We start from the raw sequence: 15,580 nt of genomic DNA, 5'->3' as shown, positions 1-15,580 counted from the left end.
TGGTGTGCCAGTCACAGAACTTGACTGAACCGTGTGAAAACATTCTTTTATTGTCTGTACATTTAGAAAAAGGAAAATAACATTTACAGTCGGTTGAATAAATGCGAACACAAAAGTTCAAGATCGTGCCGACTTTTGAACGGCCAAAATTGCCACCTGTTTGTGCTGCCATCTGGCGGTGAAAACACAAACAAAGATGGCGGCAGGTAAAACCAAAAAGTGGTGGTGCCTACCTGTGAGTCTGTTCTCCCTCAGGTGGCTGTAAACGGGCCGAGGCTGTCAGCTAGACTGGACGTGTGCAAATCACGTTCGCCTCACCTAACCGAAAGGCAAACTTTAATATTTACACACTCTTGACGGACATTTTTAAAATTTTAAAATTGTAGTGAATTTTACCTGAGTTTTTAAAAAACAAAAATTTCGTCGACACACATTTTTCAACAAGGACCAACCGAATCAGGATCGTTGGAAAAGAAGTGAAATGTTTTCGTCATTACTGTGAGAAGGCAAGAAAAATAAAACAGTTGTGTGTGTGTTTCGACCAAAAAGTTGTTGGGCGGTGTTCCCTACCCCCTCTTTTTTTAACCAGTGTGTGTGTGTGTGTGTGTGTAGACTCTCGCTATCAAACTCTTGGTTGTTTTTCAAGGCCTCAGAGTTTTTTCCCCACCCTCTTTGGCCGTCGGAGCGAAGAAAAAGATACGAGCTGGGCACCTTGTGGCATTCCTCAACGGCTTCGACTCACCTGTGCCGCCAAAAAACTGAAACACACAAAAGGGATTTGACTGGGTTTTCTTTACCTACACACAGGAAAAAGAGACAGGTAAACGATTATCGGCGATAATACTTTTGTTGATTACATTATCAAGCTCCTAGTAGAGAACATGTGTGTGTGTGATGAGAAATCGGTTTGGAATGTGTTCTTTGGAAATGAGTTGGCGGAAGTTGGGAGAACTAAGCGGCGGGGGAGTGGGGCTTCACATTTCTCTCTTTTGTGTTGTCTACCTGTTTTTCTCCTTTCGCCAATGTTGATTTGATCCTCCCCAGAAAAAACTTTTTGTGTGACAAGAGTCTCTCTCTCCCACTGGAACGAGGGGAGGAAGTTGGGGAAGAAAAAATGGGCAAACCTTAGAGAGTCGAAACTCACCTGAGGGTCTTCCCGGCCCTTCGATACTTTCGTTGTTGTAACCTTTATAAGGGCTTTCTGGCCAGAGGGCGTCCGTTTTCATACCTGTTCTCTCTTTCTTCTTCTTTCTTCTTCTTCCATCCACTTTGGTTTGCGTAGCCTTTGGTGGCCAACAGAGTGGGAGAGAGAGAGAGAGAGAGAGAGGATGACCCTTTTTTCCACCCTCCCGGCCCTACCTATTTGAATCTCTTACGGGCCTCTTTCGGGCTGCGGTGTTACCGGGTTGGGTTCAAAACCTTGGGCGTGGGAAATCTCGTTTTCCCCCCCACGGCGCAAACGACGCCACCAGGATTTTTCAGCAGTTGATATGAGAACGAAAGGAAAGAGAAAGCCGAAGAAGAAGAAGAACTCAAAAAATGGAAATCTCGAATTTCATAACAAAAGAACTATTTAATTGGTTTGTTATTAATTAGAAAGGAAAAGAGAGGCTAAATCGAGACAATGCGATTATATACTCAATGTGTAATAGGGACCAACAGATTTTTATCTTTGCAATTTGAAAATACGCGTTCCACGACCGGTCTCGTGACTCACATATCCTTGACATTATCGAGGTTCTTTTTTCTGATTTGAAAAGAGAACGAAGCGGTCGTGCTGCTGCTGGTAGAGGTGGGCGTTTGAATTATTCAAACCGCCGCTCGGTTCAGATCCCAGGAGCAATTTTTTCCAACGGCTTCTCCTTTTTCTAAAAATAAGGAAACGAAAATTTCTATAAAGAATAGGGGGGAAGAAAATGAATTCGAGATAATTATTCCATCGTCGTTATTCGTCACGCTCTCGTATTGTTAGCTCGCACATTTCTCTTTCTTTTCTTCTTCCTCTCCCACGTATTATTCCATCATCAACTATTGTATCAAGTGCCCCCCAACCACCACCGGCCCGGCCACCCTTCAACGTGCATCCGGCGACGGCCAAATGAGTTAAGAGATGGAGGGTGGAGATGACGAGTGGCGGAAGCAGGTGTGTTTTGTTGTGTGGGCAAGACCTTCGGTGACTTGTTGTACCTGGCACTACTGTACAAGGACCTTTGTCTTTTATACGCCTAAGAGTCGGTGGGGGGAAACGTAGAAAAAGCTGCACTGGCCAGTTCCTCTTCCAATCGAAAAGAAGTTCTTGTTGGGACAGCTTTCGCTCTGTGGGAAGATTAGATTCTCTCCTGGAATTCTGTCAACTACTCCTTCTCGTTTTGAATATAAACCTGAAACGGGAAAGAATCAATTATGCCACAGTAGAAATAATAACAAGTTGTAAACTGGTGCTTTTTGCACGGTCCATTTGCTGCACAATCTTAAAGAGCTGTGTTGGAATGATTCATTCCTGAAAATCTGGTTGCCAACTTGGTGGGGAGTCAGGCCATTTGAGTGATGCACCACATGCAAACATGAATCATACATACCTTGAGAGTGTGTTTACATTGTGCTTTCATATTGCCATGTTTGTGTTGACTATAATATCTGTAGCTGCTTTAGCTTATGATCCACAACAAAGGTGATCAGCATTTGCAGGCTAGGATTAAGGCGAGATCTTGATTGTATGCAAATGAAAACACAAAAAGGCCATGACATTCCACTCTAGTCCAGAGAATCTTAATGTTTTCAAAAATTATCTTCCCACTTGGTCATATTTCTCATTGAAAATACTGTCGATGACAAATCGACCATTTTTGTATTCAAGATCGCACGCTGGTCGTCCATATTGTCGGAACAAAAGAAGAACGGGTTGCGACAGTACATTAGTAGCCCATTACGACATTCCTCGCTAGTTTTTTTTCACGGTGGAACGATCTCATCGTGTCACGAGAATTATTATAATACCGGAAATTCCTTTTTTATATTTTTTACCTTTTCTTACTCGACAAAATTTTTGTGAAGAACTTGAAGATTTAAAGAAGGGATTTATGAAGCGAAAGAGGTTTAGTCTGAGCCGGAATTTTTCGCCCGACTGTTTTGTCATTCCAGTCATCAAAAGATAATAAAAAATACAGAGAGAAGGGATGAAACGTCGAATTTTGATAAGGAAAAAGGATGCGCAGTGTGGGGAGTAATAAACTTATAAAACTTGTCCTTCCGTTTTGTGAAGGTACGTAGGCTACATACGAATCAAAAGAAATAAAAAAGGACGACAACAGCAGGAAAACAAATTCAAGTAAATAACAAGGCAAAGAGCAATTCATGGTGGAAAAACCGGTTGATGTCATTTCCTACTAACGAATGACGATCGTCTTCATTTGACATTTCGGACGGCGACTCCCTTCAATTTTTAAAAACTGGATTTTGTTTTTCTCATTTCCAGTTGTCATTATTTCACGGCTGACTGACTGCATGGCATTGATCGTTGTTTTTGTTGGGTGTAAACTGTAAAGCGACGGTTTATTTTCTGGTCACGGTACCGATATCTATGCCGAAAGCGACCGACATTGTATATTCCAACACACAGAAAAGAGCGAACGAAATAGACCTTGGCTAAAAGAAAACTTAAAAAAAAAAAAAGTTCAATTGAGCGCGGTAGACATAATTCGTTGCATGACCGGAGCATTTTTAAATTGATGCCAAAAAGAATTGACTGTTTGAGGTTTACGAGTATAGACAGCCATTTATCGTTTGGTGTGTTGTTGTTGTTGCACTACCACGTAGCTCAGTCATCGTGCCGGGACTCTATAACGGTCCAAGTTTAATTGGCCCCTTTTTTCTTGTTATTATTATTATTTCAAGACGACGACATTGCGGTGTGTGCCGTGAACTCGTCCTATACAAGCTCTGCGAACGCTGGTTCGCATTGTTGTTGTTCATGTTGGCTCTCACGCGTTCAAAATGAGCGGGACTTTTCTTTCTTGAGCATTTCTTCACGTCAGGTTTTCTCTCTCTCTCTCGAGTTGTTAAAACGATGGATGTGGATATCAGACGGGAAAATGAGCAGCAGCAGATGTCGGAGACGATTTCGTGACGGAGATGTCGAGAGGGAAAGTCCGTGAACGGAAAAAAAAAGTAATCCGCCTCGGGGGCGGATATCTCCCGGGCCGGTCGGTTCACTTTCGAATCTCGTCTACGCCGTATAGTCATCAAGGCGAAAAGATTGTAACGAGAAGAGAAAAGACTGACCAAATAACCTACATAATACCTTACCTCTTTTAGTAAAAAAAAAAAGAAAAAGATTGTGCGAAAAATGGGAGGAATTCCGGTTCTTGTTCCGTTTTGAATATCTCATTGAAAATCTTCACAAGTTTCGAAATGATTTTTTAATCGCCTTGAAATGATCACAGTCTTTTCTTTTTTAAATCTAGAAAAATTGTTTGAAACTTTCCCACCTGTCAGAATTCTGTCGAGCCAGCAGTCACTAGTACGTGACGTTCATTAAAAGAAAAAGAATTTCTATTCGTTTTTAATTGTTTTAAGCCGAAAGTGTCGGATGACCCGGTACTGTGTGCTGAGAAATTCGACACCGGGTCACAGCTGATCGTTCGTTCTTTTTATTATACTGGACCCACCCAATTTGTTAGTCAAAAGTTTTTTCGCTAAAAAAAAATGTGTAAAAGTTCACAGGTTTTCCGTATCCGACATTTGAATCCTGCGGTTCGAATAACCAGCAAAGTCCCCACCAACTCTTGTGCCACAAAAAGAAGGTTAATGTCATTTCTCTACACGAAAAAGGCCAGCACCAACAACACAAGAAAAAGGTTCGGTTTGAAAATTGAGGATGAAAGAGAAGGGGAGAACAATTGGTAGAATTCCCGTTAGCTGTGCTGCGCAATGATGGACGACAACGGTGCATTTTTCTTTATTTAGAAGATTTGAAAAACCACTTCCGTCGTGTACCTCCCCCGCTGATTGCGATTCACCTAGTTCATCCGCAAGACAAACTTGCACAAAAATAAATTTGACCTAAAGCAAAAATACCAAAATTTCAATAAAAAAGAAAACCAAAGACAACTTTCTTTAAAAAAAAAACTAAAGTTGAGACATGCTCGACCATGCTCGAGTGTCGAATTGTTGTTTTTTCGCCATTGTGTCAACCCACAGATGCGCGTTTGAAATTTCTGCCTGGAAAGTTGTTTCTTCATCTGGAGAAGTTGGAGGTGGGTGGAGTGGGAAAAACAAAAATGGTTCGTGTCAAAAACGAGAGAAACAGAGAGAGAAGTTTGACATGTTGAAATGCGATCCCGCCGCCACCGCCATTATTTCAAGCCGTTTCAAGAGCCTATCCGATTACGAAATGGCCCCGAAATCTGTGCTTTTGTGATTCCGCGTCATATTGATCTACCTCAACTTGTTTTAGCTTTTTTGTTGCAACAAGCACTCGAGAGAGAGAGAGTCATATAGGGGCCGGGACCAGAGCTGGAACCCAACCAGACTAGAGTGGCTGCTCCGATGAGTTGGCCGAGAGTTTGTTGTTTTCCCGTTGCCCTGGCAACTACTGTGGCGTTTGTTTTGTCGACAAACGAGTCGCTTTGAAATAAAAATTTATTCGTGAGTCTTTCAACACCTGCCGCCATTATTAACTCTCAAGGTGGATTGCCTTTCTATTGTGCTGCGGGCGTATTCCCTCCTGATTATGTTTGCCCCCCTTTTTCTCCCCTAAACATTTCGGTTCGACGCTTATGCCCGTCTGTTTCTCGTTGTCCAGGTACACAACAACTGCCATCACCACACGACATTTGATGTAACTCGAAATTTCCAGTTCTTTTTATCTAATTGAATTTAATTTTTACAGATGGTTGGCCACATGATGTACACGGGTCCAGGATCGTGGCGATTAGCCGTGGTGGTGACGGTCGTGATTGTCGTTGCGTCCGTCGTCTCTGGCCAAGAGGCGTATTTCAACGGAACGCAGGAGAGCGTCGTCACCAGCGTCACCTTCCCACCGACGTCTGCCCAGTTGTATCACCTGGGATTCAGTTTCCGAACTTGCGGATCGCCATCCACCGGCACCATTTTGTCCCAGGTGCGTTGAACTTTTGCCCGTTCGTTTTATTTCCCCCCTTTGGCGCTGTCGAGACGTTGTGGTCCACCGGCCATTATGTTCGTCGTCCTCTTCTTGTTGGCGTTTTTGCGGTCGCCCGTCGCCACAAACCCGAAACTGTACAGTCGATGGATCAATTGGAAGTAACTGTCTTCTTTTTATTCCATTCTTTTCTTGAACGAAAAATAAATAAAAAAACAGGTAATGGGCAACGATCGGATGACGTTGTCTCTGCTGCCGGCCAATCAAGGCGGCCGACTGAGTCTGAGTCTCTCGGCCGACGCCAACGAGTTTACGACCGAGGCCGGATTCGACCTGGCCGACAACCGCTGGCACGACGTCGACCTCCGCTTCCACGAGGATTTCCTCCAAATTCGACTGGATGGCGACTGGACGCCAGTGGTCAATGCCAGTTTCGTCCAGCGCTCGACCCTCTTCCGTCGCGACGATGCCGAGGCTAAAGCCATGACTGTCGGCTCCGGATTCACCGGATGTCTCCTGCAAGGACCCTCGTTCCCCCTGACGTCCATCGACCAACATTTACGAGTCTCCTGTCCCATTCCACTAGGACCCGACGGTTGGTCCCTTTTAAATTTCTTATCAAATTTTTAATTTAGTTTCAAATTAAATTGCGGATGTGATTGGCAGTTTGCAGCAACGCGACGACGGATCCTTGCTGGACTCGCCCGTGCCGCAATTTCGGCAAATGCTCGCCGTCCAGCGGCAACGACCAAGGATTCCAGTGCCGCTGCTCGTTGCGGTACATCGGCGACCGCTGCCAGCACGACCTGGGATCGCTCTGCCAGCGTCCGGAATTCTCGTGCCTCAACGGCGGATCGTGTCACGAGCATCCCACCGGCAACGGGACGTCGTGCATTTGCCCACCCAACTTCACCGGCTCGCTCTGCGAGAACGCGATGGATCTGCCCAGGTGCTCCGGCGAGACCCAGTCGTGTCTCAACGGAGGGACCTGCTTCCAGCCAACCAACGGCGAGGTTCTCTGCCTCTGCCCGGCGGGATTCAGCGGCCCCAGGTGCTCAGACAACACGGACGACTGTCTCCATCCGTCCATGTGCCTCAACGGCGGCACTTGCCTGGACGGAATCAACAATTTCACCTGCACCTGCAACGGGTACCGGTTTTTCTGTTCGATTATTTCCAAATTATTTCAAATCAAACTTTAACTTTTTTCTTTGTTTTGTTGTGTGTTTTCCAGGTACCAGGGGGAAAGGTGCGAAACCAAGATCAATCACTGCCTGCTGGACACTTGCCAAAATGGCGGAACCTGTTTCGACCGATTCGGCAGTTACGTTTGCCAGTGCGCCGCCGGATTCAGCGGCAACGAATGCCAACTGGAAATGGCCTCCAGGGTAAGTTTCCAGTCTCATCATTTCATCATCACCCAACGGAAACCAATTGAATTTGAACCAATTTTGAATGAACCAAGATGTTGGGAGACGATCCGGCCGTGCTGTCGGCCACCGTTTGCGAGCCGGACTCGTGCCTCAACGACGGAATCTGCAGCAGCAGCATCCAAAGCGGAATCGAATGTCTGTGCCTTCCGGGTTTCAGCGGCCCGCGTTGCGAGACGGAAGTCAACGACTGCGCCAACGTCACGTGCCCAGCCCATTCGCGTTGCGTCGACACCCCTGGGCCGGACACGCACGAGTGCCTCTGTCTCGACGGATTCGCCGGAACTCCCTGCGTCAACATCGACGATTGCCTGTCGAATCCTTGCCGGAACAACGGGACCTGCGCCGACCTGGTCAACGGCTTCCAGTGCACGTGCGCCGGCACGGGATTCGGCGGATTGGATTGTGGCGAGGAGATCAACGAGTGCGAGGATCTCCGCCCTTGTCTCAACGGCGCCACGTGCGTCGACGGCCTGGCCAATTACACCTGTCTCTGCCCGTCCGGATTCGAAGGGCGGGACTGCCAGACGGACGTGGACGAGTGCCAATTGCCGACGACGCTGTGCGGAATCCACTCGACGACCTGCACGGACCTGGTGGGCGACTACCGATGCGTCTGCGAGCCGGGCTGGACGGGCCGCCACTGTGACGTCGACATTGACGAGTGCGCCGACAGTCCGTGCCTCAACAACGGCACGTGCCTCAACCAACTGAACGCCTTCCAGTGCCAATGTCCCAACGGATTTTCGGGTACGACGATACACCCCCGCCCGTTTTATTTTTCTAATCCAATTTGGGCGAAATGATTTTCTAAAAATTTTGTTTTTGTTTTATTTTTCTTTTGAAGGCGAACGTTGCGAGGTGAATCGGGACGACTGTCTGCCCGACTTGTGTCGCAATAACGGCACGTGCGTCGATCAGGTGGCCAATTACACTTGCGTCTGTCCGGCCGAGTTCATGGGCCGCCATTGTGAGGAAGAATTCGACGCCTGTGCCACTTTGCCGTGCCAAAATGGCGCCAGTTGCATCACCACTCGACCCCAACACAATTTCTACTGCGAATGCCTCCCAGGTATTTGAATGTTTCCCAGTGAATCGAATCAACCCAAACTTTAATTGTTTTACTTTTAATCAAATTTCAGGATTCGAGGGAATGTACTGCGAGAACAACATTGACGAGTGTTTCTCTGTCCAGTGCGTGGACGGGAAACAATGTTTCGATTTGGTCAACGGCTACGAGTGCCGCTGTCCGGTCGGATTCACCGGCCACCTCTGCACGGAGAACATCAACGACTGCGTGGCCAACCCGTGCCAGAACGGTGGCTCGTGCGTCGATGGCATCGGCAACTACACCTGCTCTTGCCCGCCCGGCTTCACTGGTCGCAACTGCTCCGAGGACATTGACGAGTGCGCCGTCCTTAAGCCTTGCGTCTACGGCATTTGTCAAAACACCATCGGTATGATCTCATCTAATATCTAATTTCATTCAATTTCATTTTCATTTTCATTGGAAAAATAAAATCAGGATCGTACCAGTGCTATTGCCGGCCGGGCTTTTCGGGCGACAACTGCAACTTGGAGTTTGACGAGTGTCTGTCGCACCCGTGCCAGAACAACGGGACGTGCAACAATTTGATCAACGGCTACGAGTGCGTCTGCGCTCCTGGATTCACGGGCAAGGATTGCGACGTCAACATCAACGAGTGCGAGTCGAACCCGTGCCAAAACAACGGGACCTGCATCGACGGCATCGCCGCCTACAACTGCATCTGCCTGGCCGGATTCACTGGACCGCGCTGCGAGGTCAACATTGACGAGTGCCAGTCCAGCCCTTGCCTCAACGACGGACTCTGCCTGGACGGCGTCAACTCCTACGCCTGCGACTGCAACGACACGGGATTCCATGGACTCCACTGCGAGGTCAACGTCGACGACTGCCTCAGCGCCCCCTGCGTCCACGGGTCCCAGTGCGTCGACCTGGTCAAGGACTACCAGTGCCAATGCCACCCGGGCTACGAAGGCAAGAACTGCGAGCAGGACGTCAATGAGTGCGAGCCCGTCTCCCAGCCGTGCCGTAACGACGCCGAGTGCCTGGAACGCTCCAACCGAACCCTCTACGAGCCTGGCCAGGTCTTCTACAGCGAAACGGAGCCGTTCAGCTACAACATTTCGGGCGGCTACCTCTGCCGATGTCTGCCCGGCTTTGAAGGCGTCGACTGCCAGATAAACATCGACGAATGTGCCCTGGCCACGGCCGCTTCGCCCCGCGGCCAGTCGCCTTGCAAGTTCGGCACCTGCCTGGACGGAATCAACAATTACACGTGCCAGTGTCTGCCCGGCTACGAAGGAGACGACTGCGAGCTGGAAATCGACGAGTGCGGCCGATACGAGCCGTGCCAGAACGGCGCCACCTGCTCGGACCGAGTGGCCGACTACCAGTGCCTCTGCCCGTCCAACTACGGCGGCAAAAACTGCTCGGTTGAGCTCCTGGGCTGCATCGACGTCTCGTGTCTCCACGGCGGCACCTGCGCTCCTTACCTCGAGGACGAAACGATCCACAAGTTCACGTGCCAGTGCCCATTCGGCTTCCACGGCCAGCTCTGCCAGCACGCCACCACCATGTCCTTCAACGGATCCTCCTTCATGCCCGTCCAGACCAACCGCGAGGAAGGATACGACCTGAGCTTCCGCTTCCGCACCACGTTGCCCAAAGGACTCCTGGCCGTCGGACAGGGGCAGACCTACTACCGGCTGGAACTGCTCAACGGCCAGCTCAACCTTCACTCGAGTCTCCTCAACAAATGGGAGGGCGTCTTCCTGGGCTCGAATCTCAACGACGCCGAATGGCAATCGGTCCGCGTCCGCTTTAATTTCACCCACCTGCACTTGGCCGTTAATCAATTGGTACGTTTTGTTTTTTTGTTACTTTGCGCATTTGAAATTGACTATTTTGGTTTCTACAGGAGGCCTTGTACCCCATCAATCCGGTGGAATCCATCAACTCGACGGAAACGAGTTTCGGGATGACGGTCTTGGGCGGCGCCACTTCGTTCCTGCGCATTTTGGCCCAGGGATTGCCGTTCTTTATCGGCTGCATGGAGAACGTTGTCGTCAACGGCCAGTGGGTCATTCCCAGTCCCAGTCCTTCGGGCATCGAGCCTGGATCAACGGCAAACAGCCAGAACATGCTGCACTTGCCTGGAATGGGCGTCGAAATGGGCTGCCCGCGCACCGACCACTGCCGGCCCAACCCGTGCCAGAACGACGGGACCTGCAACGATTTGTGGACCTTCTTTAACTGCTCGTGCCAGCGGCCCTTCCTGGGAGACACTTGCCAGTTCAGCTACACGGCGGCCACTTTCGGCCACGAGAACGCTACGTCCAGTTTGGTCTCCGTGTCCATCACTCCCCAGGAGCGGCTGGCCCTGTCCAACTCGATGGACATTTCCCTTTTCGTCAGGACTCGCGAGCCCACCGGTCTCATCTTTTACCTGGGCACTCCGCCGGCCGATTCTGGCGGGCCCAGTTACGTGGCCGCAGAGTTGCAGGGCGGTCGTTTGCTGGTCGTCGTCGACTTGGGAGACGGCGAATTGATTTTCCCAGCCGCCAGCTCACCGCCCATCAACGACGGCAACAGTCATCTCGTCCAGGTAAAACATTTTAATAATTTGACATTTCAAATCAAATGGAAAATGGAATTGAATCGATTTGAATCCAAAAAAGGTTATCCGGGATCGACTTCAATTGCGAGTTAAAATCAACGGGACGGTGTACCTGAACGATTCGTTGACCTCCTTCCGGCCCCTTCAAGCCCAGGTTCTCTTCCTGGGCGGTCTGCCGCCCTCTGCCCGACTGAAGCGTCGCCAAACGACTTTGCCGACGTCGATCTCTTCTCAATTGGCGTCGGGACAGCAGCAGCCGATCGGCATCTCGGTCCAGCTCAACAACAACAACAACGTGCTGGAGGGTCGCAACTTTAAAGGCATCTTACAAGACATCCAGGTATTGTCTCCGTTTCAACAATTAATCAATTTCGATGATAATCAACTAACGCAAACTGAAAACAAGCTGGATGAGGATGGATACAGGAAGGTTTGTTTCAAGGTAAAACAAAACAAAACACACTGGACGGCCGTTGTAGTTTCGGTATCGTCGGTATTTCGCCCCCCGCTAGCCTTCCAGTTCCAGGAGCTTGTTTGTTTCATTTAGTTAAACTCTGTTTAGTTTGTTACGTAGCTTTTAGCTTTTCTAGCTTAAACTGGGTTGTGATTTTGATTTTAAAAAATATTTGGATGTTGAACGTTGATTAGATCAAGAGTGGCAACATAACGAGGATCGTGGAAATTTTCCCGCTGGAGGTGCCCAGTCGCAACGAATTACCCGACTCGCTGGGAACGGTGGAACGAACCGGCCAAGTCCTCCAGGGCGTTGTGTCCGACAACAATTGCCGTACGGATCCCTGTTTCAACGGTGGCAACTGCACCATCACCTGGAACGATTTCCAGTCAGTATTTGTCATTTTTGTTGGTTTATCAATGTCCTTTAATCGTGATCGTTTTCTTCATAAAGGTGCATCTGCCCGCCGGGATTCAAAGGGAAAACGTGCGCCGAGCTGGAATTTTGCGCCATTCATCAGTGCCCAGTTGGCGGTCAGTGCCATAACCTGAACGACGGCTACGAGTGTCTGTCCAGCGCCACCTTTAACGGAGTCAACAGCACCGTCGAGTACACGAGTCTCGGGATCGATGGATCGTCGACGGGACTCCACCAGACGGTCGAGTTCTCGTTCCGATCCAAACAAGGCGGAACCGTTTTGACGATCCAGAACGAGGCCAGCGCTCACGTCAGGTTCATGCGGCTGGACATTGAGGGTCGTGGCGTCGTCATCCGCTGGATCGCCAAGAGCGGACTGGTCGTCAACGAAAGTCTCTATGACCTGCCGGAGGCTCTGGACGGATCGTGGCATTCGGTTTCGCTCAATTTGCCCGGCAATTTCTCGCTGGCCGAATTGGTGGCGCCCGAAGGCCAAATTATCTTGGGCGGAAGTGGCGTGGAGACGGTGACTGTCCATTCTTTGGTGGAGAGACAAGTGCCGGATGAAACGACCATCTTGCCCGACGAGCAGAACGAAGAAAACGCCGAACAACCGACGCCAACGGGACCGGCCGTTATGTTAATTCTCCCCGATTCGGTGCCTTATCGCGGCTGTTTGAACGAATTCCGCGTCGGCGGATTGCTGCTGCCCTTCTTCTCCACTTCGGACCTGTTGAGCGACCCATCGGCTCGAAAATTCCGGCCCATTAGCACTTCCCAGCTGGATAATTTGGAGCTCGAGTGCCGATTGTGCTACGACCACGAGTGCCAGAACGGCGCCAAATGTTTGGATCCGCTGGCCAATTACACGTGCGACTGCCTGGCCGGCTACCAAGGTGACCTCTGCCAGGTCAACATTGACGAGTGCGTCGACCACCTCTGCGTCAATGGCGACTGCCTGGACGGAGTGGCCAACTACACTTGCCAGTGTCGAGCCGGATGGACTGGATGGCTGTACGTCGATTTCTGTTTTTCATTTTCTTTTGACAAAGTCCGCAATTGACTTTTCATTTTTCATTTTGTGCCTTTCAGGTGTGACGAGGACATCAACGAGTGCGAGCCGGACCCGTGCCAGAACAACGGGACGTGCGACAATTTGATCGGCCGCTACTTTTGCAATTGCACCGAAGATTTCGTCGGCGTCGATTGCGAGAAGCCGCGGGTGGTCACTTGCGCCAACGAGCCGTGCCTCAACAGCGCCAACTGCTCCGACCTGTTCGACCTGGTGACTCTGCTGGCCAACAACTACACTTGCCACTGCCCGTTCGGCTTCGACGGTGTAAACTGTGAGAATCCCATCAATTATTGCTCGGTCCTTGACCCGTGCCGCAACGGCGCCTTCTGCACTGGCGTCTCATTCGAACCCGTAAGTTTATTCTTTTTATTTTTATTTCTATTGATTGAAAATTAAATGGAAATTTATGCGCAGGGCTACATTTGTGAGTGCGACGAAGGATTCACTGGCGACAATTGCGAAATCGACATCAACGAATGCGCCCAGCGTCCGTGTCTGAACGGAGGGCGTTGCATCGACGGCGTCAACAATTTCACCTGCGACTGCACGTCGACCGGATACGAAGGATACCTCTGCGAAGTGGACGTGGACGAGTGCCGTCGTGACGATCCCTGCGTCCGAGGCCGTTGTCTCAATTCGCCGGGCAGTTACAGCTGCTTGTGCGAGAGCGAAGACGATTGCGGACGTCACTGCGACCGCAAGGATCCCTGCAGAATCGTCCCCTTGAATGCCAACGTAATTTCGAATTAAAATTTTTCCCATGACCGTTAATTCAACAATTTTAACTTTTGACTGGATGGACAGGAATCGGTTTGCTACAACGGAGCCAAATGCACGTCGTACTGTGACGACCTGGACAAATTGACGAGTCTGCCCATCTACCGCTGCTCCTGTTCCGAGGGCTACGAAGGATTCGACTGCTCCATGCAAAGCGTTTCCCAACTGGAACCCAATTTGAAGTTGGTGGCCATCATCGTGCCGATCGTGGCCGCTCTTTTGCTGATCGCCCTTGTCGGTTTCGTCGTTTTCGTCATGATGGCCCGCAACAAACGGGCCACTCGAGGCACTTACAGTCCGTCCCGGCAGGAAATGTTTAGTCCGCGGGTCGAAATGGGACAAGTCATGAAACCGCCGCCGGAAGAGCGGCTCATTTAAAAATAATTTACCGAAAAAACAACAAAATAATTGATCGGCAGATTGACCTTATTTTTATTTTTACTAAACAACTCGATTGAAAAAGGAAGGAAAGGAAAAGAAAATGTGTCAGTGTGTGCCTTTTGCCGAAGCGGATCATGCAATCGATGTGATGGGTATATACTTATACTAAAACTAAAAAATAAAAAAACAACAATTTTTACAAGAAAATAGTAACAAAAAAAGACAAAAAAAAAATTCCCCGACTATAATATCGAGACCTTGGTGCCTTTTTTTTTTGTTTTTCTTTTGAATCGATTGTAATAACGCGTTGTACATTTTATCTCTTTGAATCAATTTTGAAAAGATGACGAGTTTCGATCTCCTATTTTTTTTCAAAAAAACAATTCAATAAGGTGATCGCTCTCTCTCTCTCTGATTTCCATTTTCTTTTAAAGAAAACAATTTTACATCCCCTATCGACTTAATCCCGTCCACAAGATGATTCTAATCACCTTTCCCCCCAACCCAACAATTTGTCGAGGCAATAACAATTTTTGGGTGTTACAACTTGAACGGTTGTCGCTCGTTAAATGTTTCGCTCTCTCCGCCTTTTTCTCCCGATTGGAAAACATTTTTATGTACAGAGCAGATCCTGTTTCTCGATGATCCCAATGTTATACATAGATATACTACTTTCCCTCCCCTCTCTTCTTATTGAAAATTTGCATTCCAAATTATTTTGTGTGTGTGTCTTTTTTATGTGTGTGTGTGTGCGTCTATTTGGGCGTCAGAGCGTGAACGTCTCCACACTCTCAACGTCCATAAAAGAAGCAAACCCTTATTAGCCCGATTCCGTCCGCGTCCCGCCCCGATTTTATAATTGTCTTTTTCTTTTGAATTTGGAAACAATGGAAAGAAAATGGCCTTTTTTTATTAGCATTAAAAAAACCCAATTTTTATAAGTTAATTCTTTTCATTTATTTTGGGTATTTTTTTTTTTTTTTTTAGTTTTAAATTTGAAAATGTGGCAGACTGATTTAATTTGGGTCTGCCGTGTTTCATTGATTTGTTTCTTGTCTCTTTATTGAATTGTATGTACCAGCCTACTAAGCCCCCTCATGTAAAAGTTACTCCCCCTCTCTCCTCAATTGTTTTTACAGCATAACCCGAATCCGCCCCCGAGTTTTCATTTTGTGCTCTGATCGTATATACACTTTTTTCTTTGTACATTCTCTTTTTTTAGATCTCCATCCGGCAGACACACAGGTCAGAGCCATTAATGGC

The 15,580-nt window shown here is 48.6% G+C and overlaps 1 protein-coding gene and 1 long non-coding RNA gene across 3 annotated transcripts; one reads left to right on the top strand and one right to left on the bottom strand.

Annotated features, from left to right (window-relative positions):
- The first annotated feature begins 106 nt into the window (after positions 1 to 106).
- LOC124310821 (protein crumbs-like) lies at positions 107 to 15,523 on the top strand. Of its 2 annotated transcripts, none has more exons than XM_046774854.1 (16): positions 107 to 820; positions 5,891 to 6,121; positions 6,341 to 6,716; positions 6,788 to 7,271; positions 7,356 to 7,509; positions 7,587 to 8,301; positions 8,399 to 8,623; positions 8,694 to 9,008; positions 9,077 to 10,455; positions 10,515 to 11,201; positions 11,275 to 11,553; positions 11,862 to 12,055; positions 12,121 to 13,098; positions 13,177 to 13,510; positions 13,574 to 13,894; positions 13,964 to 15,523. In XM_046774854.1, the coding sequence occupies exons 2-16, from the start codon at positions 5,891 to 5,893 to the stop codon at positions 14,312 to 14,314; spliced, it is 7,023 nt and encodes a 2,340-aa protein (XP_046630810.1). In that variant the 5' UTR covers positions 107 to 820; the 3' UTR covers positions 14,315 to 15,523. The 2 variants fall into 2 exon arrangements, with proteins under 2 accessions (XP_046630810.1, XP_046630811.1); XM_046774855.1 differs by lacking the exon at positions 107 to 820 and adding an exon at positions 5,542 to 5,803.
- LOC124311736 lies at positions 2,275 to 2,897 on the bottom strand. The gene is made up of 2 exons (XR_006910187.1): positions 2,580 to 2,897; positions 2,275 to 2,381 (listed from the first exon to the last, which is right to left on the bottom strand). It is a non-coding gene; the product is annotated as an uncharacterized LOC124311736 (long non-coding RNA).
- Positions 15,524 to 15,580: the final 57 nt, after the last annotated feature.

This window comes from Daphnia pulicaria, chromosome 8 (genome assembly GCF_021234035.1).
Source record: "Daphnia pulicaria isolate SC F1-1A chromosome 8, SC_F0-13Bv2, whole genome shotgun sequence".
Classification (NCBI taxonomy): domain Eukaryota; kingdom Metazoa; phylum Arthropoda; class Branchiopoda; order Diplostraca; family Daphniidae; genus Daphnia; species Daphnia pulicaria.
The sequence above is the reverse complement of the archived record's forward strand: the minus strand, read 5'-3'. Positions and strand labels throughout refer to the sequence as shown.